This window comes from Salmo salar, chromosome 21 (assembly GCF_965601325.2).
Source record: "Salmo salar chromosome 21, fSalSal1, whole genome shotgun sequence".
NCBI classification, from domain to species: domain Eukaryota; kingdom Metazoa; phylum Chordata; class Actinopteri; order Salmoniformes; family Salmonidae; genus Salmo; species Salmo salar.
In genome coordinates, this window is record NC_138311.1 from 52,898,188 (window position 1) to 52,923,878 (window position 25,691).

General features: G+C 41.3%; 1 protein-coding gene across 1 annotated transcript; it reads right to left on the reverse strand.

The window, feature by feature from the left end:
- Positions 1 to 296: 296 nt before the first annotated feature.
- Positions 297 to 22,817, reverse strand: LOC145862538 (guanylate-binding protein 6-like). The gene is made up of 7 exons (XM_082966904.1): positions 22,707 to 22,817; positions 22,351 to 22,414; positions 5,270 to 5,512; positions 4,869 to 5,149; positions 3,570 to 3,782; positions 3,302 to 3,404; positions 297 to 1,071 (listed from the first exon to the last, which is right to left on the reverse strand). Exons 1-7 carry the CDS (start codon positions 22,815 to 22,817, stop codon positions 629 to 631), a joined length of 1,458 nt encoding a protein of 485 aa, XP_082823030.1. The 3' UTR covers positions 297 to 628.
- Between the last annotated feature and the right edge of the window lie 2,874 nt (positions 22,818 to 25,691).

The following is a 25,691-nucleotide window of genomic DNA, read 5'->3' on the forward strand; positions in this document are numbered from 1 at the left end:
GATAAACAAAAAGCATACAGAGATCATACATCCATGTGAATGGCATCCAAGTTCTTCTCCGAGAACACATTTCAGACACTGTAGATAACAAACATGGATATTAGTGTAACACACATCTCAATAGTCATTCATCTGGGTACTGTAACAGAGAGACATTTTGTCCTCTTGACAGGAGAAGGGCGGATTGGCCCCAAAAAGTGTCTTTGTGTTTTGGGCCATTTGCCATGTGGCATAAAACACACATTTGATTGCAGGGCCTATGACATCTTAAACTAAGATATAAGGTTCACAAGAGGTCAATCAATCAAACTTTATTTCATAAAGCTCTTTTACATCAGCAGTTGTCACAAAGTGCTTTACAGATACCCAGCCTAAACCTCCAAAGAGAAAGCAATGCAGAGGCAGAAGCACAGTGGCTAGGAAAAAGTCCCAAGGAAGCAGAACCCTAGGAAGAAACCTACAGAGGAACCAGGCTCATGCGGCCATGAACACCAGATAGATTTTCAAGACGTTCAAACTTTCATAGACAACCAGCAGGGAGAGATAAAAACAGCGATGGCTATAGAAGACAAACACTTCAAAGCTTCAAAATTCAATATCAGTTAGCTTTCCATAGGTTCAAAGTGGATCACAAGAGTGTACAGAGTGATTCAGAATCATCTACGGGGGCCTGTGATCTATCGTTGAGCGCCTCCTTTAACGCACTCATCTCTCTTGTATGTTCCTCAGCCTGCCGCTTGTAGTCATTCAGCAGAGCCTTCTGATTCTGAGTATTGGCGTCCCTTTCCAATTGATTCTTCTTCTTTAACTCCTTGATCTCTTGTCTCATTAGGTCACCCTTCTCCTTATGGCCCATCTCAAGGAGATCTTTCTGCTCCTGCATCCTGCGGTCCAGGGTCCTGTTGAACTCCTGCTGCTGTTGCTTCCTCTCCTCCTCCATCTTCTTTTTAATCTCCTTGAAGTACTTCTCCTGGCCCCTGCCAATGTTCTCAATTCTGCGCTCCATCTCTGCCTGTTTCTCCTTGGATGCTGCTTTCTCCTGCTCCAGCTCAGCTGTTTTCTTCTTCTCAGCTGGATGAGCCAAGGAGAGAGATAAATAAGTAGGAAAACTGGACAACTCATTTTCTCATACAGATTCACACACATTAAAACCCCCTAGAGTATATTGGAACAACAGTGTATCAATCTAAGTAACATAATTAAAAACATCCCATTAAAATCTGGCAGTTAAAGCTAGAGATATGTATTTTTGCATTGGGCTGCGCCTCAATCCACCGCATCCACCTATGTTGCCATTCCGCATCAGAAGGTGGAAAGGGGCAGAGCTACTGCACTGTTTGTCAGACCAGGAAACATCCCGCAAATCGTTCTTCTTATAAAAACATCTGTAGCATCCGAACGGTTTGGCCTAAAAACTAATATGATCAATGATCAAAAAGGGGAGACTCTCACGAACACGAGGGTGTTCTTCATTTTGCTCTACCACAAGTGTCACGGGCTTGTCTACAGGTAACCCACGGGCTCGTCTACAGGTAACCCATGGGCTCGTATACAGGTAACTCACGGTCTCATCTACAGGTAACCCACGGCTCGTCTAAAGGTTACCCACGGGCTCGTCTACAGGTAACCCACGGGCTCGTCTACAGGTAACCCACGGGCTCGTCTACAGGTAACCCACGGGCTAATCTACAGGTAACCCGTGGGCTCGTCTAAAGGTTACCCACAGGCTCGTCTACAGGTAACACGTCTAAAGGTACGAATCGAACAGAAAATGTGTACTTGAGCGAGGGGATCATTGCTAGACCAAGTAAACACATTTTGATGAATGTTATTTTGTAAATCAAATTGATCCCCACTGGAAATCACCCACAACAGCACATCTTGCATGTACAGCTATGCAGTTTGAAGAGGGGAGCTTTGCAGGTAGTCTGGTTCATATCTAGGGCCTGGTGTATTCAACTTGTATTTTAAAGAGCAATTGCCCGTAAAAAAAACAACTTCTTTTTTAGAAAATAGCTTATCGATATGAGTAAAACATTTATTCCACTATCAAGATATTCTACAAAGGCCTCCAAAGGGCACAGCAGTCTAAGGCACTTCATCGCAGTTCTAGAGGCGTCACCACAGACCTGGGTTTGATCCCAGGCTGTGTCGCAGCCGACCGCCACAGGGAGACCCATGAGGGGGCGCACAACTGGCCCAGTGTCATCCGGGTTAGGGGAGGGTTTGGCCGGCCGGGATGTCCTTGTCCCATCACGCTCTAGCAACTACTTGTGGAGGGCCGGGCGCAGTGCACGCTGACTTCGGTCACCAGCTGTACTGTGTTTCCTCCGACACATTGGTGCAGCTGGCTTCCGGGTTAAGCGGGCAGTGTGTCAAGAAGCAGTGCAGATGTTTCGGGGGACGCATGGCTCTCGACCTTCGCCTCTCCCGAGTCCGTACGGGAGTTGCAGCGATGGGACAAGACTGTAACTACTAATTGGATATCACGAAATTGGTTATTCAATTTGGTTATTATTGTGGAGTAACTACAATGTTGTTGATCCATCCTCAGTTTTCTCCTATCACAGCCATTAAACTCTGTAACTGTTTTAAAGTCACTATTAGCCTCATGATGAAATCCCTGACCGATTTCCTTCCTCTCCTGCAACTGAGTTAGGAAGGACGCCTGTATCTTTGTAAAGACTTGATTCACCATCCAAAGTGTAATTAATAACTTTTCCATGGTCAAACGGATATTCAATTTCTGCCAATAGGTGCCGTAATTTTCAAAATGTAGGAAAACCTCCCTGGTCTTTGTGGTTGAATCTGTTTTTTGAAATTCACTGTTCGACTGAGGGTCCTTACAGATATCTATATGTGTGGGGTACAGAGATTAGGTAATCATTCAAAAATCAAGTTAAACACTATTATTTAGGCTTGCCATAACAAAAAGGTTGAATACTTACTGACTCAAGACATTTCAGCTTGTAATGTTTAATTAACTCGTAACCCATGTTAAAACCATAATTCCACATTGACATTGTGTGGTATTGTGTGTAGCCAATGACAAAACATCTGAATTTAATCCATTTTAAATTCAGGCTGAAACACAGCAAAATGTGGAAAAAGTCAAGTACACAATCCAATTTGGATATATTTGGATATTTTTACTCCATAATACTTAGAAGTTGTCATTTTGGGCGGGGCCTGGCATTAGGGCGGGGCCACTGGTCTTATTTGCATCTTCCGAATGTTAGCCTACCACAGTAGCTTTTTTATTTTATAATTGGAAGTAAAAAAAGATTGAGGTGTGGCTTACCTTGGATTTTTTTCTCATTTTCAGTCAGGTTTTTGTCAGCTTGCAGGATGGAGTTGGACTCTGCACTCTTTCCTTTCAGGAACTGCTCCAGAACCTCCTCAGCCTGCAGAAAACAGGCCTTAAAGGTTGTGGCACTGATTTTGATTGAAACCGTAACCAGCTGACTGAAAATAGTTGAAATGTTGGTCATCATTACTGACTAATGATGGATGTTTTTTGATTCTCTAATACACAACGTTGTTGATGTTGTTTGGTTTCTAGCTCTTACCCTGACTCCTTTGTTGGGCTCAGCCCGGTACTGTGCCACTATGTTGTCAAGGTGATTGTAGTAAAGCTCATAGCCTCCCGGTGTGGCGTACCTCCCCTCCTTCATCCCCTGATCCATCTTAGCAGACAGATTCTCCAGAAAGGCCTTGCACTTCTTCTCTGACGCATCCTTGTTTTCTTTGAAAAGGTCGGCGGAGTGGTTGCCAATGGCCTCCTGAAAGATAAGATAAAAAATCAGACAATTATATAAATACAGTTCTAGAAATCATTTATTACCGGATGCTAACATTGGAGAATACCATAAATACCACATGGGAAACACAGCAGCTGTAAGTCAACCTCAATACAATAACACGTTGTAGATCAGAATGTTCTCCAAGAAGCAACATTTTATAGCGTACAAGGTCAGGTTGACCTTCAGCTGACGCTAGCTTCAGAAATGTGAACCCTGGTAAGAGCTGATACTAGCTTCAGACATGTGAACCCTGGTATGAACTGACACTAGCTTCAGACATGTGAACCCCGGTATGAACTGACACCAGCTTCAGACATGTGAACCCTGGTATGAGCTGATACTAGCTTCAGACATGTGAACCCTGGTATGAGCTGACACTAGCTTCAGACATGTGAATCCTGGTATGAACCGACACTAGCTTCAGACATGTGGACCCTGGTATGAGCTGACACTAGCTTCAGACATGTGAATCCTGGTATGAACCGACACTAGCTTCAGACATGTGGACCCCGGTATAAGCTGATACTAGCTTCAGACATGTGAACCCTGGTATGAACTGACACTAGCTTCAGACATGTGAACCCTGGTATGAACCGACACTAGCTTCAGACATGTGAACCCTGGTATGAACCGACACTAGCTTCAGACATGTGAACCCCGGTATAAGCTGATACTAGCTTCAGACATGTGGACCCCTGTATAAGCTGACACTAGCTTCAGACATGTGGACCATGTTCCTAGAGTGATAAAGGTTACATATTAGCTCCATATCTATATTGAACTTTTATTCAATATAGTGTCATTTTTTATCTGAGATTAAATAACAAATCTGAGCACTGATTTTCACAGTAGTGTTCTTTTGTCTCTATAAGTTAATTGATTGAGGAATTGCACTGATTGGTCATATTCCACCTGGTGTCTTTGGATCCTACTGTTGTTACTGTCACTGGTGATTATCATTTTGTTGCATCAGCTAATCAATCATTTGTTCTATTGAATGGCCTTGACGATGTTAAAAATGCATTGTGTTAGAACCAGGCACAGATCTCAAATGATGACTCTTACCACCAGTGCTTTCAAGAACTCCTCATTTTCGTCTTTGAAGGATCGCTTCATGAATGCCTGTGTGGCCTTAGCCTCTGAGTGAAGGTGGTTCTCTGACAGCTGATTGATGTCCACCGGGAATAAGACCTTCACATCCTCCATACCCTTCTGGTACACCGCCAGGCCCTCATCCACAGCAGCCTGGTTCTCAATTTTAGCCATGGCCAGCACCGCATTCTCCAGACAGGGCACATTGCCTTTGGCTATGGTCTCCACATAGGTGGTGACCAAGTGCCTCAGCACTGCAATCAGACAGATGGGAGGAAAAATATGAATCTGTGTATTTAGTGGCACAATCAAATGTAGAATCAATATGTGTATCCATTTTCACATACTGTACTGTAGGAAGATATCTGACTCACTCTCTCCGGTCAATGTGTGTCCCCCTATAACAGTCTTCATAGGGCTCTCCTGGAAAATGAAGCGTCTGAAAGTATCTACAACCTCTCTGAAGCTTTCAGAAAGCTCAGCCTCGTCCATGGAGTCCAGTCGGTGCATGTTGTCAGGAGTTGTAGGGGAGGGGAACACAAAACACTTGCGTGAGGGGAAGAAGTTCTGGATGCACTCTCGCAGGAAGTTGTAGTCATTGATCTTTTTACTTGTACCTGAAAGATAACATTGGCATTACTAGATTTTATAGTACAAGCAGATCTTGGGTGCATCCCAATAATACCTCCTTTCTCCTACAACCTATCAGAGCTCTTGCAGCATGAACTGACATGTTGTCAACCCAATCAAAGGATCAGAGAATGAATTTAGTACTGAAATATTAAAACCTCTTAAGGATCTGCCCATTTTTCACCTAAAATGACATACCCAAATCTAAGGTCAGGCCCTGATGCAAGGATATGTATTTTCTTGGTACCATCTGAAAAGAAAGACTTTGAAGTTTGTGGAAATGTGAAAGAAATGTAGGAGAATATAACACAATAGATCTGGTAAAAGATAATACAAAGAAAAAAACAATTGTTTTTTGTATTTTTTTTGTACCGTCTTTGAAATGCAGGAGAAAGACGGTACAGAGTACGACCCTGCCTCACACAGGAAGCGGCGCAGGTCCTAATCCAGGCACTTGTCATCTCCCGTCTGGATTACTGCAACTCGTTGTTGGCTGGGCTCCCTGCCTGTGCCATTAAACCCCTCCAACTCATCCAGAACGCCGCAGCCCGTCTGGTGTTCAACCTTCCCAAGTTCTCTCACGTCACCCCGCTCCTCCGCTCTCTCCACTGGCTTCCAGTCGAAGCTCGCATCCGCTACAAGACCATGGTGCTTGCCTACGGAGCTGTGAGGGGAATGGCACCTCCGTACCTTCAGGCTCTGATCAGGCCCTACACTCAAACAAGGGCACTGCGTTCATCCACCTCTGGCCTGCTCGCCTCCCTACCTCTGAGGAAGCACAGTTCCCGCTCAGCCCAGTCAAAACTGTTCGCTGCTCTGGCACCCCAATGGTGGAACAAGCTCCCTCACGACGCCAGGACAGCGGAGTCAATCACCACCTTCCGGAGACACCTGAAACCCCACCTCTTTAAGGAATACCTAGGATAGGATATAGTAATCCTTCTAACTGTCCCCCCCAACCCTTAAAAGATTTAGATGCACTATTGTAAAGTGGTTGTTCCACTGGATATTATAAGGTGAATGCACAAATTTGTAAGTCGCTCTGGATAAGAGCGTCTGCTAAATGACTTAAATGTAAATGTAAATGTATTATTCCAGCCCAGGTGCAATTTAGATGTTGGCCACTAGATGGCAGCAGTGTATGTGCAAAGTTTTAGATTGATCCAAAAACCATTGCATTTCTGTTCAAAATGTTGTATCAAGACTGCCCAAGTGTGCCTAATTTGTTTATTAATAACTTTTCATGTTCAAAATTGCACACTCTCCTCAAACAATAGCATGGTATTCTTTCACTGTAATAGCTATTGTAAATAGGACAATGCAGTTTGAGTAACAAGAATTTAAGCTTTCTGCCAATATCAGATATGTCTATGTCCTGGGAAATGTTGTTTGTTACTTACAACCTCATTCTAATCACATTAGCCTACGCTAGCTCAACCGTCCCGTGGAATGGAAACCGATCCAAAAGAAGTTGCTAGCTAGCACTGCAGTGCACAAAGTGTGGTGAGTAGTTGACTCAAAGAGAAAGACAATAGTTTAAAAAATGTTAACAAATTAATTTCTTTAAAAATGAAGGAGAAGTGAGAGAGAGTGCTATATTTGGATGTATTTTTTCCACTTTCACTTAGCTAGCAAATGCAGCTAGCTTGTTCAGCTTACTCAAACAACCGGCTCAAACAGAGAGTGGTGCTATGTTACCTAGCTGAATGTCTATCAAATACTGGAACTCTTCCAAGGTAAGCTTTTGGTTTTATTGTGGCTTCTTCCTTGCTGAGCGGCCTTTCAGGTTATGTCGATATAGGACTCGTTTTATTGTGGATATAGATACTTTTTGTACCTGTTTCCTCCAGCATCTTCACAAGGTCCTTTGCTGTTGTTCTGGGAATGATTTGCACTTTTTGCACCAAAGTACGTTCATCTCTAGGAGACAGAACGCGTCTCCTTCCTGAGCGGTATGATGGCTGTGTGGTCCCATGGTGTTTATACTTGCGTACTATTGTTTGTAAAGATGAACTTGGTACCTTCAGGCGTTTGGAAATTGCTCCCAAATATGAACCAGACTTGTGGAGGTCTACAATTTTATTCTGAGGTCTTGGCTGATTTCTTTTGATTTTCCCATGATGTCAAGCAAAGAGGCACTGAGTTTGAAGGTTAGCCTTGAAATTCATCCACAGGTACACCTCCAACTGACACAAATGATGTCAATTAGCCTATCAGAAGCTTTTAAAGCCATGGCATCATTTTCTGGAATTTTCCAAGCTGCTTAAAGGCACAGTCAACTTAGTGTATGTTCTGTTCTGACCCACCGGAATTGTGAAACAGTGAATTATAAGAGAAATAATATGTCTGTAAACAATTGTTAGAAAAATTACTTGTGTCATGCACAAAGTAGATGTCCTAAACGACTTACCAAAACTATAGTTTCTTAACAAGAAATGTGTGGAGTGGTTGAAAAACGAGTTTGAATGACTCCAACCTAAGTGTATGTAAACTTCCGACTTCAACTGTACGTTGTAAACTGTCAATCATAGGCTAAGTTGTAGCAACTTTTTGAGTATCATGTAGTCGCCTAAACCTATCGATGTTACATTGAATGGGTGAATGGAACATGAATGACAGTCATCCAACATGCTGTAATAGAAATAAGGCCAAGCTCATGAAAAAAAAGAATCGCCCTCCCTCATCTTAAATGTCACCGACCACCACTGTTTCGTTCATCTGCTTAAAATGCTGTAAAATAGTCATATGTTTGAGAAATTGAAGTAATAGCATTTCTAAGGTATTTGATTAATGCGCCACAGGATTCCACTGGCTGTTACGTAGGTGGGACGATTTCGTCCCGCCAGCCCTAGAGAGGTTAAGTTTTGTATGAAAGATATCTATAAAACATAGCAGACAGCAACTGCTGTGTCAACAGTTTTCATTGTATAGACCAGTGTCTGGTCCTCCTACTCCAAACTGGAACCGTCTCTCGATGGTACGGTATAGAACAGAACCATTAGCTCATCCAATTTCATAAATCAATTGACAACTCTAGATACTCCCATCTCAAGTAAACCCCCTCTTGACTCCACTCCTGGACAAGCTCACTGAGGGGAGTGAGCCTCTAGGTCATACACTATCCCAAGATAAGTGTAACATCAGAGGGGACATACAATGGTCGAGACACTGCCATACACCTTCCCCCAATGCCAAAGGAGGGAGTGACTTGCGCACAGACATTGTGGAGACAAGTAATTGGTTCCCCATTAACCTGTTATGGCTAGGGGGCAGTATTTTCACGGCTGGATAAAAAACGTACCCAATTTAATCTGGTTACCACTCCTACCCAGTAACTAGAATATGCATATACTTATTACATATGGATAGAAAACACCCTAAAGTTTCTAAAACTGTTTGAATGGTGTCTGTGAGTATAACAGAACTCATATGGCAGGCCAAAATCTGAGAAGGTTTCATTCAGGAAGTGGCCTGTCTGACAAGGTGTCGTTCTTCTTGTCTCTGTTTATTGAAGAGTGAGGATCTTAGCTGTCCCGTGACACTTCCTACGGCTGCCATATGTTCTCAGAAGGCGGCAAAAAGCGGAATCGTGGCTTTGCAGGCTCTGGCTGAAACAAAGTAGCGCGTTTGGGTAGTGGCTGGTTACAGTACTGTGAGACTCAGGCTCGTGCCCGCGTCGACCGAAAGCTTTGTTTACTTTCCTCTGTTTAGCTAAATGGACATTCCTGGTCGGAATATTATCGCTTTTTTACGAGAAAAATGGCATAAAAATGGATTTTAAACAGCGGTTGACATGCTTCGAAGTACGGTAATGGAATATTTAGATTTTTTTTGTCACGAATTGCGTCATGCGCGCGACCCTTATTTACCCTTTCAGATAGTGTCTGGAACGCACGAACAAAACGCCGCAATTTGGATATAACGATGGATTATTTTGGACCAAACCAACATTTGTTATTGAAGTAGCAGTCCTGGGAGTGCATTCTGACGAAGACAACAAAAGGTAATCAAACTTTTATAATAGTAAATCTGATTTTGGTGAAGGCTAAACCTGCCGGGTGTCTAAATAGCTAGCCCGTGATGCCTGGGCTATGTACTTAGAATATTGCAAAATGTGCTTTCACCAAAAAGCTATTTTAAAATCGGACATATCGAGTGCATAGAGGAGTTCTGTATCTATAATTCGTAAAATAATTGTTATGCTTTTTGTGAACGTTTATCGTGAGTAATTTAGTAAATTATTAGCAAATTCCTCCGGAAGTTTGCGGGGGGTATGCTAGTTCTGAACGTCACATGCTAACGTAAAAAGCTGTTTTTTGATATAAATATGAACTTGATTGAACAAAACATGCATGTATTGTATAACATAATGTCCTAGGTGTGTCATCTGATGAAGATCATCAAAGGTTAGTGCTGCATTTAGCTGTCTTCTGGGTTTTTGTGACATTATATGCTAGCTTGAAAAATGGGTGTCTGATTATTTCTGGCTTGGTACTCTGCTGACATAATCTAATGTTTTGCTTTCGTTGTAAAGCCTTTTTGAAATCGAACAGTGTGGTTAGATAAAGGAGAGTCTTATCTTTAAAATGCTGTGAAATAGTCATATGTTTGAAAAATTGAAGTTTTTGTATTTTTGAGGAATTTGTAATTCGCGCCACGCCTATCATTGGATATTGGAGCAGGTGTTCCGCTAGCAGAACGTCTAGATGTAAGAGGTTAATCACGCCATCCCTTCACATGGTTTAACAGATACATTCACATACAACAAGTATCTCACATAAGCATATTATGCAAATAAAACAACTTAATTATCTATGTTACCCAACTAATTCTGATTCATCCGCCACAAACTGAACATGGGGTCAAAGATTGTACTTTTTGGAGAAATATCCTCTGGTCTGATGAAACAAAAATAGATCTGTTTGGCAATAATGACCATCATTATGTGCGGAGGAAAAAGGGGGAGGCTTGCAAGCCGAAGAACACCATCCCAACCGTGAAGCACGGGGGTGGCAGCATCATGTTGTGGGAGTGCTTTGCTGCAGGAGGGACTGGTGCACTTCACAAAATAGATGGCATCATGAGGGTGGAAAATTATGTGGATATATTGAAGCAACATCTCAAGACATCAGTCAGGAAGTTAAAGCTTGGTCGCAAATGGGTCTTCCAAATAGACAATGACCCCAAGCATACTTCCAATGTTGTGGAAAAATGGCTTAACCTGTTGGGTCTAGGGGGCAGCATTTGCACGTCTGGATAAAAAAAATGTACCCGATTTAATCTGGTTACTAATCCTACCCAGTAACTAGAATATGCATATACTTATTATATATGGATAGAAAACACTCTAAAGTTTCCAAAACTGTTTGAATGGTGTCTGTGAGTATAACAGAACTCATTTGGCAGGCAAAACCCTGAGACATTTTCTGACAGGAAGTGGATACCTGATGTGTTGTATTGACTTTAAAGCTATCCCATTGAAAAACACAGGGGTTTAGGAATATTTTGGCACTTCCTATTGCTTCCACTAGATGTCACCAGCCTTTACAAAGTGTTTTGAGTCTTCTGGAGGGAGATCTGACCGAACAAGAGCCATGGAACGGTGATGTCCCATTAGACACCTGGCGCGCTACTTCATGTTGGGTACCCTCGTTCCAATACGTTATAAAAGGCTATGCATTCGTCCACCTTGAATATTATTCATGTTCTGGTTAAAAAAGGCCCTAATGATTTATGCTATACAACGTTTGACATGTTTGAACGAACGGAAATATATTTTTTCCCCTCGTTCATGACGAGAAGTCCGGCTGGCTTACATCATGTGCTAACGAGACGGAGATTTTTGGACATAAATGATGAGCTTTTTTGAACAAAACTACATTCGTTATGGACCTGTGATACCTGGAAGTGACATCTGATGAAGAGAATCAAAGGTAATGGATTATTTACATAGTATTTTCGATTTTAGATCTCCCCAACATGACGTCTAGTCTGTATCGCAACGCGTATTTTTCTGGGCACAGTGCTCAGATTATTGCAAAGTGTGATTTCCCAGTAAGGTTATTTTTAAATCTGGCAAGTTGATTGCGTTCAAAAGATGTAAATCTATAATTCTTTAAATGACAATATAATATTTTAACAATGTTTTCTAATTTTAATTATTTAATTTCTGACGCTGACTTGACTGCCGGTTATTGGAGGGAAACGATTTCCTCAACATCAATGCCATAGTAAAACGCTGTTTTTGTATATAAATATGAACTTGATAGAACTAAAAATGCATGCATTGTCTAACATAATGTCCTAGGAGTGTCATCTGATGGAGATTGTAAAAGGTTAGTGTATCATTTTAGCTGGTTTTATGGTTTTGGTGACCCTGTCTTTGACTTGACAAAACATTACACACAACTCTTGTAAATGTACTGTCCTAACATACTCTAAATTTATGCTTTCGCCGTAAAACCTTTTTGAAATCGTAAAACGTGGTTAGATTAAGGAGATGTTTATCTTTCAAATGGTGTAACATAGTTGTATTTTTGAAAAATTTGAATTTTGACATTTATTTGGATTCAAATTTGCCGCTCTTGAAATGCACCTGCTGTTGATGGAGTGCACCACAGGTGGCACGCTAGCGTCCCACCTAGCCCCAAGAGGTTAAGGACCACAAAGTCAAGCTATTGGAGTGGCCATCACAAAGCCCTGACCTCAATCCTATAGAAAATTTGTGGACAGAACTGAAAAAGTGTGTGCGAGCAAGGAGGCCTACAAACCTGACTCAGTTACAGCAGCTCTGTCAGGAGGAATGGGCCAAAATTCACCCAACCTATTGTGGGAAGCTTTTGGAAGGCTACCCAAAACATTTGACCCAAGTTAAACAATTTAAAGGCAATGCTACCAAAGACAAATTGAGTGTATGTAAACTTCTGACCCACTGGTAATGTGATGAAAGAAATAAAAGCTGAAATAAAACATTCTCCCTACTATTATTCTGACATTTCACATTCTTAAAATAAAGTGGTGATCCTAACTGACCTAAGACAGGGAATTTGTACTAGGATACACTTACAGCCCCAACAGATCCACAGATGATGCAATCTGAATTGCACTTCACACTGCCCTCTCCCATCTGGACATGAGGGGAAATAACTATGTGAGAATGCTGTTCTTAGACTACAACTCAGCGTTCAACATGATAGTCCCCTCCAAGCTCATCACCAAACTACAGACCCTGGGACTCAACCTCTCTCTCTGCAACTAGATCCTGGACTTCCTGATGGGCCGGCTTCCAGGTGGTGAGGGTAGGCAACAAAATCTCTCCTACGCTAACCCTCAACACCCTCAGGGGTGTGTGCTTAGTCCCCTCCTGTACTCCCCGTTCTCCCACGACTGCGTGGCCACGCATGAATCCAACACTATCATCAAGATTGCTGATGACACAATGGTGTTTGGCCTGATCACCGAAGGTGATGAGACAGCCTACAGGGAGGTCAGAGACTTAGCAGTGTGGTGGCAGGACAACAACCTCTCCCTCAACGTCAATAAGACCAAGGAGCTGATCGCTGACTACAGCAGAAAGAAGGGAGAGCATTCCCCCATCTACATCAACGGGGCAGTTGTGGAGCGGGTCAAGAGCTTCAAGTTCCATGGTGTCCACATCACTAAGACCTTAACATGGTCTACACACACCCGCACAGTCATGAAGAGGGCACAGCAGGGCCTCCTCCCCCTCAGGAGGATGAAAATATTTGGTATGGGCCCTCAGATCCTCAGAACATTCTACAGCTGCACCATCGAGAGCATCTTGACTGGCTGCATCACCACTTGGTATGGCAAACGCACTGCCCTTGACCGCAAAGCGCTACAGAGGGTGGTGCGGACAGACCAGTACATCACTGGGGCCGAGCTCCCTGCCATCCAGGACCTCTATATCAGGCGGTGTCAGAGGAAGGCCAGAAAAATTGCCAAAAACTCCAGCCACCCGTGTCATAGACTGTTCACTCTGATACAGTCCGGCAAACGGTACCGAAGCATCGGCTCTCGGACCAACAGGCTCCAAGACAGCTTCCACCCCTAAGCCATAGGACTGCTAAATAGTAAATTAATGGTACACAAATGAACTGCACTGACTCTACCTTGCACTGACCCTACGCACACTCACTAAACTATATACACACACTCATTAGACTGTATACACACACACTCACTCACTCGACTATATATACGCACCCACTCACATGCACACACAAAACACAGACATACAGTGGCTTGCGAAAGTATTCACCCACCTTGGCATTTTTCCTATTTTGTTGCCTTACAACCTGAAATGAAGATGGATTTTTGGGGGGTTTGTATCATTTGATTTACACAACATACCTACCACTTTGAAGATGCTAAATATTTTTTTATTTTGAAACAAACAAGAAAAAGACAAAAAACTTGAACATGCATAACTATTCACCCCCACCCCAAAGTCAATACTTTGTAGAGGCACCTTTTGCAGCAATTACAGCAGCAAGTCTCTTGAGGTATGTCTCTATAAGCTTGGCACATCTAGCCACTGGAATTGTTACCCATTCTTCAAGGCAAATCTGCTCCAGCTCCTTCATGTTGGCTGGGTTCCGCTGGTGTACAGCAATCACAGATTCTCAATTGGATTGAGGTCTGGGCTTTGACTAGGCCATTCCAAGACATTTAAATGTTTACCCTTAAACTGTTAGGGCTAGGGGGCAGCATTGACACGGCTGGATAAAAAACATACCCGATTTAATCTGGTTACCACTCCTACTCAGTAACTAGAATATGCATATACTTATTACATATGGATAGAAAACACCCTAAATTCTCTAAAACTGTTTGAATGGTGTCTGTGAGTATAACAGAACTCAAATGGCAGGTCAAAACCTGAGAGATTCCTTTACAGGAAGTGGCCTGTCTGACCATTTGTTGAACTTCTTTTCCATCTCTATCATTTACTAAGGATCTCTGCTCTAACGTGACACTTCCCACGTCTTCCATAGGCTCTCAGAGCCCGGGAAAAAACAGAATGTCGTCATTCCAGCCCCAGGCTGAAACACATTATCGCCTTTCTCAAGTGGCCCATCAAGAGACACTAGCTTATGCGCGTGACCCCGACCGCCCCCGCCTTTGGGATTTTTTCCTCTGTTTGCCGAAAAGGAGATTCCCTGTCGGAATATTATCGCTTTTCTACGAGAAAAATGTCGTAAAAATTGATTTTAAACAGCGGTTGACATGCTTCGACGTACGGTAATGGAATACTTAGAATTTTATTGTCAGGAATTGCGCCAAGCGCGTGACACTTCTTTACTATTTCGGATAGTGTCTGGAACGCACGAACAAAACGCCGCTATTCGGATATAACGATGGATTATTTTGGACCAAACCAACATTTGTTATTGAAGTAGCTGTCCTGGGTGTGTATTCTGACGAAGACAACAAAAGGTAATGACATTTTTATAATAGTAAATATGATTATGGTGAGTGCTAAACTTGCCGGGTGTCTAAATAGCGAGCCCGTGATGCCTGGGCTATGTACTTAGAATATTGCAAAATGTGCTTTCACCAAAAAGCTATTTTAAAATCGGACATATCGAGTGCATAGAGGAGGTCTGTATCTATAATTCTTAAAATAATTGTTATGCTTTTTGTGAACGTTTATCGTGAGTAATTTAGTAAAATGTTAGCGAATTCCCCGGAAGTTTGCTAGTTCTGAACGTCACATGCTAATGTAAAAAGCTGGTTTTTGATATAAATATGAACTTGATTGAACAAAACATGCATGTATTGTATAACATAATGTCCTAGGGTTGTCATCTGATGAAGATCATCAAAGGTGAGTGCTGCATTTAGCTGTCTTCTGGGTTTTGGTGACATTATATGCTGGCTTGAAAAATGGGTGTCTGATTATTTCTGGCTTGGTACTCTGCTGACATAATCTAATGTTTTGCTTTCGTTGTAAAGCCTTTTTGAAATCGGACAGTGTGGTTAGATTAACGAGAGTCTTATCTTTAAATGGCTGTAAAATAGTCATATGTTTGAGAAATTGAAGTAATAGGATTTTTAAGGTTTTGAAAATCGCGCCACAGGATAGCCGTGGCTGTTACGTAGGTGGGACGAATTCGTCCCGCCTAGCCTAGAGAGGTTAAACCACTTGAGTGTTGCTTTAGCAGTACACTTAGGGTCATTGTCCTGCTGGAAGGTGAACCTCCGTCCCAGTCTCAAATCTCTGGAAGACTGAAACAGGTTTCCCTCAAGAATTTCCCTGTATTTAGTGCCATCCATCATTCCTTCAATTCTGACCAGTTTCCCAGTCCCTGCCGATGAAAAACATCCCCACAGCATGATACTGCCACCACCATGCTTCACTGTGGGGATGCTGTTCTCGGGGTGATGGGAGGTGTTGGCTTTGCACCAGACATAGCATTTTCCTTGATGGCCAGAAAGCTCAATTTTAGTCTCATCTGACCAGAGTACTTTCTTCCATATGTTTGGGGAGTCTCCACACATGCGTTTTGGCAAACACCAAACGTGTTTGCTTATTTATTTTTTGAAGAAATTGCTTTTTTCTTGCCACTCCTCCGTAAAGCCCAGCTCTGTGGAGTGTACGGCGTAAAGTGGTCCTTTGAACAGATACTCCAATCTCAGCTGTGGAGCTTTGCAGCTTTTTCAGGGTTATCTTTGGTCTCTTTGCTGCCTCTCTGATTAATGCCCTCCTTGCCTAGTCCATGAGTTTTTGTGGGCAGCCCTCTCTTGGCAGGTTTGTTGTGGTGCCATATTCTTTCAATTTTTTATAATGGATTTAATGGTGCTCCGTGGAATGTTCAAAGTTTCTGCAATTTTTTTATAACCCAAACCTGATCTGTACTTCTCCACAACTTTGTCGCTGACCTGTTTGGAGAGAGAGCTCCTTGGTCTTCATGGTGCCGCTTGCTTGCTGGTGCCCCTTGCTTAGTGGTGTTGCAGACTCTGGGGCCTTTCAGAACAGGTTTATATATATATATATATATATATATATATATATATATATATATATATATATAAACAGAGATCATGTGATAGATCATGTAACACCTAGATCACACACAGGTGGACTTTATTTAACTACTTATGTGACTTCTGAATGCAATTAGTTGCACCAGATCTTATTTAGGGGCTTCATAGCAAAGGGGGTGAATACATGTGCATGCATCACTTCTCCGTTTGATTTTTTTGTTTTTTGAAACAAGTAATTTTTTTAATTTCACTTCACCAATTTGGACTATTTTGTTCATGTCCATTACATGAAATCCAAATAAATATCAATTTAAATTACATGTTGTAATGCAATAAAATAGGAAAAACACCAAGGTGGAAGAACTTATTCAAGGCACTGTATACTTTACACACATCATTTGCTGCTGCTACTAGTGGTGGCTAATTTCTGTATTACCAAATGAAGAGAGTTACAACACACCAGTCTGAGTTAAACTAAATCTTTAATACTTAATTAAGATACTTTTGCAAAAGCACTTCACCTTCATTAATGCACTCTCTCGAATGAACCATGGCATAAGGTAATTACACAATGGCTACAGAGATCTTTTATAGCAAAGATACACCCCCTTCAACGTTCATTGACATTTACATTTACATTTAAGTCATTTAGCAGACGCTCTTATCCAGAGCGACTTACAAATTGACAAACCACAGATACATAGAATGGGTCACAATATTAAGTTTTGTATGACAGATATCCATAAAATACAACAGACAGTAACTGCTATGTCAACAGGGTTCATTGTATAGCCCAGTATCTGGTCTCCTTAGAACCGTCCCTCCCTGGTACGGTACAGAACAAAAACACCATTTCATCCAATGGCATATATCAATTGTCAACTCTAGATACTCCTATCTCAAGCAAACCCCCTCTTGACCCCACTCCTGGACAGGCTCACTGGGGGGAGTGAGCCTCTAGGCCATATACTATCCCAGGATAAGTGCGAGATCTAACAGAGGACATACAATGGTCCAGACACTGCCATAATCCTCCCCACTATAAAGAAAAGGAGGGAGTGACTTGCTCACAGACATTGTGGAGACAAGTCATTGGTTCCCTATTAATCACGCCATCCCTTCACATGGTTTAAGAATAGGTAAAGACACATTCCCATGACGACAAGTCTGACCTCTCCCCTCTCTGGGCCCCAAGTGTCGTGCAACTGAAAAACACCAGAGTCCAATGGACACTTTCTAATGACAAGTATCTCACATAAGCATATTATACTAATAAAACATCTTAATTATCTATGTTACCCAACTAATTCTGATTCATCCACGACATACTCTATTCTTTATTTTACTCTTATCTATTCTTATGCCTAGTCACTTTACCCTGCCTTCATGTAAATATCTACCTCAAATACCTTATTATTATCTATCCTGATGCCTAGTCACTTTACCCTGCCTTCATGTACATATCTACCTCAAATACCTTATTATTATATATCCTGATGCCTAGTCACTTTACCTTGCCTTCATGTACATATCTACCTCAAATTCCTCGTACCTCTGCACATTGACCTGGTACTGGGACTTCCTGTATATAGCTCCACATTGATCTGGTACTGGTACCCCCCATATATAGATCCACATTGATTTATACAGGGGGTACCGGTACTATAGCTTCACATTGATCTGGTACTGGTACCCCCTGTATATAACTCCACATTGATCTGGAACTGGTACCCCCTGTATATAACTCCACATTGATCTGGAACTGGTACCCCCTGTATATAACTCCACATTGATCTGGAACTGGTATCCCCTGTATATAACTCCACATTAATAATTGATATATTGGATACACGTCTCTATCTCAACCAAGAATAAACGTTGAAGTATAGGACTAAATCAAATACATTTGTAGACAAACTAAGTCAGCGGAACAGATGGAACTATCCAATACGAAGACATAGTACATCCCCTTCAAATGTTGATATTTGGTTGAGTTGACAACCAAACATAATTCAATATCCAGTTTGTCTACAAATGAATAATTGACATGTTGGTCTACATCTCAACCCAAAAGAATCTTAGTTTAACAATAGGACTTAATCTAATCTTAAATGCATTTTAAATAAAGTCTGATTTGATTTAGTCCTATTCTTTAAATTGAGATTTTTGGTTGAAATGGAGAAGTGAATTCAACATATTCATGATTAACTTCAAGATTACATTTGAAATCAACCAACGCTTGAAACCCTAAGCTTATGTATTGTCTATTTTTAGTTGATCCCTGGATTGAATTGAAATAAATAACTGTTGATACATTGCAAATGCCTTCAGAAATTATGTACAGCCCTTTACTTGTTCCACAATTTGTTGTGTTACAGCCTGAATAAACAATGGATTAAATTGAGATGTTTTTTTCACTGATTTACACACAATACCCCATAATGTGAAAGTGGAATTATGTTTTCAAAATGTTAAAATTAAAAATTGAATTGTCTTGAGTTAATAAGTATTCAACCCCTTTGTTATGGCAAGCCTAAATAAGTTCAGGAGTAAACATTTCCTTAATTAAGCCTAGGCGGCCCACTAGCGGGACAACTTCCGGTGAAACTGGAGGGTGCGCATTCAAATAAATAATCATAGAAATGGTGGATATGAATCATTTAGGTATATACGTCTTATATCGGTTGAAAGCTTAAATTCTTGTTAATCTAACTGCACTGTCCGATTTAAAGTAGCTATTACAGAGAAAGCATGCCATAAGTTCAAGAGTAAACATTTCCTTAATTAAGCCTACTAGCGGGACAACTTCCGGTGAAACTGGAGGCCGCGCAATTCAAATAAATAATCATTAAAATTATGGATATTAAACATTTAGGTACATACAAGTGTCTTATATCGGTTGAAAGCTTAAATTCTTGTTAATCTAACTGCACTGTCCGATTTAAAGTAGCTCTTACAGCGAAAGCATGCCATGCGATTGTTTGAGGACGGCGCCCCATATATTAATATTTTTCCACCGGCACAGGTTTCATAAATTCACAAATAGCGATTAAATATTCACTTACCTTTTGAAAATCTTCCACTGATTTGTCATCCAAAGGGTCCCAGCTATAACATGTAGTATCGTTTTGTTAAATAAAATCCTTCTTTATATCCCAAAAAGTCTGTTTAATTGGCGCCATCGATTTGAGTAATCCACTCGTTCAACATGCAAAGAAAGGAATCCCAAAATCTACCCCTAAACTTTGTTTCAACAAGTCAAAATACGTTTCTATATATTCCTCAGATACCCTAAAATGTAATCAAACTATAATATTTCTTACGGAAAGAAGTATGTTCAATAGGAAACCGATTTTAGCAGGTGCGTCTTGTCTTCTTGGCGCACGCAAGCACGGATTTACAAGACTATGTCCCTTTACTAAAACTGTAATTTCTAACTCGTTTTTAAAGTTACAAGCCTGAAACCTTGAACATAGACTGATGTCACCCAGTGAAAGCCATAGGAATTGCATCATGGGAGCTAGAATTGAGTATGCCCTTATACTGGTTGGTTTTTCTTTGGATTTTCTCCTACCATATCTATTGTGTTATATTCTCCTACATATTTTACAATTTCTACAAACTTCAAAGTGTTTTCTTTCCAATGGTAACAATTATATGCATATCCTGGCTTCAGGGCCAGAGCAACAGGCAGTTTACTTTGGGCATGTTGTTCAGACAGGAAGTGGAGATAAAAGGAGACTTCAAGTGACATAATAAATTGCATGGACAAAAAAAAGTAAGGGTCCCTCAGCCGAACAGTGAATTTCAAACACAGATTCAACCACAAAGACTAGGGAGATTTTCCAATGCCTCGCAAATAAGGGCACCTATTGGTAGATAACTTAATATATATGTTTTAAAGACATTGAATATCCCTTTGAGCATGGTGAAGTTATTACACTTTGGATGGTGTATCAATAGACCTATTCATTACAAAGATACAGGCGTCCTTCCTAACTCAGATGCTGGAGAGAAAGGAAACCGTTCAGGGATTTCACCATGAGGCCAATGGTGACTTTTAAACTGTTACAGAGTTTAATGGCTCTGATAGGAAAAAACTGGGGATGGATCAACAACACTGTAGTTACAGACTGAAAAGAAGGAAGCCTGTACGGAATAAAAATATAAAAATATTCCTAAACATGCATCCTGTTTGCAACAAGACACTAAAGTAGTAGTGCAAAAAAATATGGCAAATCAATTCACTTTTTGACCTGAATACAAAGTGTAATGTTTGGGGCAAATCCAATACAACACATTACTGAGTACCACTCCCCATATTTAAGCATAGTGCAGGGATGCAAACTGGTGAGGGCCCAAAAAGATGACACTTTTTTTTTGCACTGAAACACGCAAAAAAATCCCTGCTAGGGTGAAATTCAGGTTATAACTAATTAAACAACAAAGAATATGATCTACATGATCAGTCTCTGTGTGTAAAATAAAACGTGGTTAATGTGTAAAAGAGATAATACAGTAGACGGCATGTGTCCAAAAGTGATTGGTGACCTATTTTATGTGTCACATTGTTATGCCCATTTATGTACATCCTGTCCGGATGTTCTCACTCTATGGAGTGAGTGCTTATGTAACCTGATAGCTGTGCAGTGTGTTATGTGTTTGAACATTTGAAAGAGTTGGGCAATGTTGTAGTGAACTTATGGCTCTCTTGTATATGAAACAGCAATTTCCAGGGTAGGTATGGCTGAGTATAAATTCAGCATTGAGTTTATTTTTTTTTACATGTAATCTAAGATCTTAAAACAACCTAATATATATACAACTTTTTGCATTCACCCCTTGGCTATATAAACCACACTCTAGCTTTCATTTGTGTTATAATATGTAATTGTGGATTTGATTATTTTTCATTATTTAGCCTATATGCAATGAACTATTGACTTTTTCATTTGTAAATCACTATTATAACACAAATGAAAGCTAGAGTGTGGTGTCTACACTAAAGAGTATGAATTTGGTAATAAAAAAACGTTTTGACAAGTTATATGCATGAAAATAAAGATGCTTAAAACATTTGACAATTTGGAGAGATTTTTGAACACTATCGGGGCCTCCTAGGCCTTGTTAAGGACACCGTTCCATGGCTCTTGTTCGGTCAGATCTCCCTCCAGAAGACTCAAAACACTTTGTAAAGGCTGGTGACATCTAGTGGAAGCAATAGGAAGTGCCAAAATATTCCTAAACCCCTGTGTTTTTCAATGGGATAGCTTTAAAGTCAATACAACACATCAGGTATCCACACACCTCAAATACAGTGACATCACGTAAAACCTTGTTAGGTTCTGACAAGCAGATTGAAAAACTAAATGGACAACTAGCTCAAACCAAGTTTATTCACTCAATGGCTCCAAAAGCTGCATAGACAAAAACATGTTCCCACCAGCACCAGTATTTTTACCCCCTTTAGCTGGCGTCTCCTCCTTTTGTCTAAACATTACATTTTCTGTTGCTACTGTAGGCAGGAAGTTAAGTGATGTGTGAAATGAAACTGTTCCTTCTGCCTTCATGTGACCTGATCTCGGCCCACATTCCTCACTAATCCACAGCTATCCACCCTTATCAACCACGTGATTGCCTTTTCCCTTACTTAGTCATTTTCCAGGCCCGTACTTCTTATCCACCCTCCATTGACCCCATAATTTACATTCCTCCTACATACAAACATTAACTTTTGGTGTTTCAAATTACAACCCAACAACCTAAAGAAATGTGTCCGCAGCTTGAGGTAGTTTTAACGGTTGAAGTCACTCACCATCGTAGAGGGCGTAGTGCCCAGAGAAGGCAGGAACAAAGTCATATCCATATGACGAGCTTCTCTGTGAAAGGTGGAGGGGGAAAGAAAGAGAGAGGGAGAGAAAAAGAGAGAGAGTGATGGCTATTTAACAGTCTTATGGCCTTGAGATAGAAGCTGTTTTTCAGTCTCTCGGTCCCATCTTTGATGCACCTGTACTGACCTCGCCTTCTGGATGATAGCGGGGTGAACAGGCAGTGGCTCGGGTGGTTGTTGTCCTTGATGATCTTTTTGGCCTTCCTGTGACATCGGGTGCTGTAGGTGTCCTGGAGGGCAGGTAGTGTGCCTCTGGCGATGTGTTGGGCAGACTGCACCACCCTCTGCAGAACCCTGCGGGCGGTGTAGTTGCCGTACAAGGCAGTGATACAACTCGTCAGTATGCTCTCAATTGTGCATCTGTAAAAGTTTGTGATGGTCTTAGGGGCCATAACCAAAATTTCTTCAGCATCCTGAGGTTAAAGAGGCACTGTTGTGCCTTCTTCACCACACTGTCTGTATGGGTGGAACATTTCAGATTGTCAGTGATGTGTACGCAGTGGAACTTGAAGCTTTCCACCTTCTCCACTGCGGTCCCGTCGATCTAAATGGGGGCGTGCTCCCTCTGCTGTTCCCTGAAGTCCATTATCAGCTCCTTCGTGTTTTGACGTTGAGGGAGAGGTTATTTTCTTGGCACCACTCCGCCAGGGCCCTCACTTCCTCCCTGTACGCTGTCTAGTCAATGTTGGTAATCAGGCCTACTACTGTTGTGTTTTCTGCAAACTTGATGATTGAGTTGGAGGCTTGCATGGCCACGCAATCATGGGTGAACAGGGAGTACAGGAGGGGACTGAGCACTCACCCTTGTGGGGTGCATGTGTTGAGGATCAGTGAAGCGGAGGTGTTGTTTCCTACCTTCTCCGCCTGGGGCGGCCCGTTGGGAAGTCCAGGACCCGGTTGCACAATAAATATAATTAAGAAATGCATAAATATTAGGACAAGCAATGTCGGAGTGGTGTCGGCGTAGGTTCCTTGTTCCTTGTCAATCATTGGCTTATTGGTGCAATCAGACAATATATTCTTTAAGTAAATCAATTAAACCTTTATTAATGCAATTGCAGACAGAAGTTGACAACGGAAACACAGCACGCATGTTTGAGAGTAAGTTCTGCACCCCACCTTAAGACACAGCTGATTTTATACATGTGATCACTCCCTATTGGTATGATCACCTACGTCAATGTATGTGTATATCAATAAGCTGAGGTTACCTTGTAAGGCAACCTAGTACAGTAGCTTCTCTGAATTCATTAGCATTGTCAACTGCCACACAAGATCAAAATGTCAAAACAAGACAGTTGGTACTTCTCTATATCTAGTTTCAGTCTGACTCAGACCTAGCCTGCAAGCACACTCTCATAACAACCAGGGCTTAACCACAAAGACTAATAAAGATATCTTGTGCAACGTATAGTTGCAGAGCTTTAGACACGTAGCAACAGTATCTTATTATAAGGCCTGCAGAAAAACATAATGGAGAGGGTCTTTGGGACCTTAACCCCTTCAGTGGCATTTACTAAAATACAGTAGAATAGAATACAGTACAAACGTATGAGATGAGTAAAGCAGTATGTAAACATGATTAAAGTGACTAGTGTTCCATTATTAAAGTAGCCAGTGATTCCATGTCTATGTATATAGGACAGCAGCCTCTAAGGTGCAGGGTTGAGTAACCGGGTGGTAGCCGGCTAGCGATGGCTATTTAACAGTCTGATGGCATTGAGATTGAAGCTGCTTTTCAGTCTCACCTGTTCTGGATGATAACAGGGTGAACTGGCCGTGGCTCGGGTGGTTGATGTCCTTGATGATCTTTTTGGCCTTCCTGTGACATCGAGTGCTGTAGGTGTCCTGGAGGGCAGGCAGTGTGCCCCCGGTGGGCGGTTGCGGGCGGTGCAGTTGCAGTACCAGCCGGTGATACTGCCCGACAGGATGCTCTGAATTGTGCATCTGTAAAAGTTTGTGAGGGTCTTAGGGGCCAAGCCAAATTTCCTCAGCCTCCTGACTGACCATGGATTTTGACGATGGATTCCCCAATGTGCCTCTTTAATAACTATGATGGAGACATGTTATTTTTCTCATAAAGCAGTCCTGAGCGCACGGCTAGACTTCCTGACTCCATAGACTGTATGCAGTGCACTGACTAGTTTTTCATGCAAATAATTTTACTTGAGAAATACTGCCCCGAAAACCTTAGCTAGATGTAAAATTGCGCAACTAAGATTTCTGCTCTAAAAAAGTATAAATGAATTACAGATTTTTTGATTGATCTTAGATTCATTCTGATTATTTTGAGGAAGTTACTATTTTGAGGAACTGGCTATGATGCTACTGTGACTCAGGAAGGACATACAACAGTACCTGCCTGGGTATGATGGGCAAACATAACACACCCCAAGACAACTCTTGTTTGGCTTCAGTCATGGCCGCTAGCATTTGTTAATGAGCATTGGTGAAAAACGAGGCCAAATTAGGAAGTGCAGTCGTCCTTTAAATACTTGAATAGTGTGTTAGTGCTTGGTTGGAATAAAAGCCTCCAATAAGTTAAGACATTGATAGTGAACACCAGGCCTTGTATTTTGCAATTGGCACAAGAAATAGAGAGTTACGATTTATTTTGGGCATTTAATATGTAATACTCAAACATATAATATTATTTAATTAATGAGGATTAACTCGTATCAATCATTCACAAAAGCATTTGGGGAATGGCTTGTAGGCTATTTGGTGTGAGTAAAATTAGGCCCTAAAATGTAGGCTGAAACACTAATGCCAGATAGATAAAAATAATGAAAGAGAAAACCGATATAAATTACACAAGAATGATGATTTATTTATGGATTTTTACTGGGTTATTTTCTCTTTATTCAACCAGACCGCCACCCATCCACCCTACAACCGGACAATATTTAATGAACGTTTGCGCCCCATGGATATAACCGCAGGTCTTTTTCCCCTACTGTCTATACTCTAGTTTTACTAGCACTATAGACTATTCACCTCTCCTCTCTTGACACAAACAATGGATTAAAACTGAGCAAATAAGAAATTAATCTCTGCATTTTTTTGTTGAGTGCTCCATCTCCTTTCTGCCTTGAATGAATCCTTTAGGACTTTTTTCTTGATAAACCCTTTTGTTAGAAGGCATAGTACCTTAGGACCATTGCCGTGGGAAGTAGGGTGCTGAAAAGTCAAAATAAATAACAAAATATATTCATAAATAACTCATATTTTGGGAGAAAAAAAAACGGTTTATTTTCTCACAAAAA

Excerpts from the sequence above, each read along its gene's own strand:
- LOC145862538 (XM_082966904.1), bottom strand. The coding sequence starts at position 22,817 with ATGGCCCCTAAGACCATCACAAACTTTTACAGATGCACAATTGAGAGC. Across the intron at positions 3,783-4,868 it reads AGTTCTTGAAAGCACTGGTG|GAGGCCATTGGCAACCACTC; the intron begins GTAAGAGTCATC and ends CTTATCTTTCAG. Across the intron at positions 3,405-3,569 it reads AGCCCAACAAAGGAGTCAGG|GCTGAGGAGGTTCTGGAGCA; the intron begins GTAAGAGCTAGA and ends TGTTTTCTGCAG.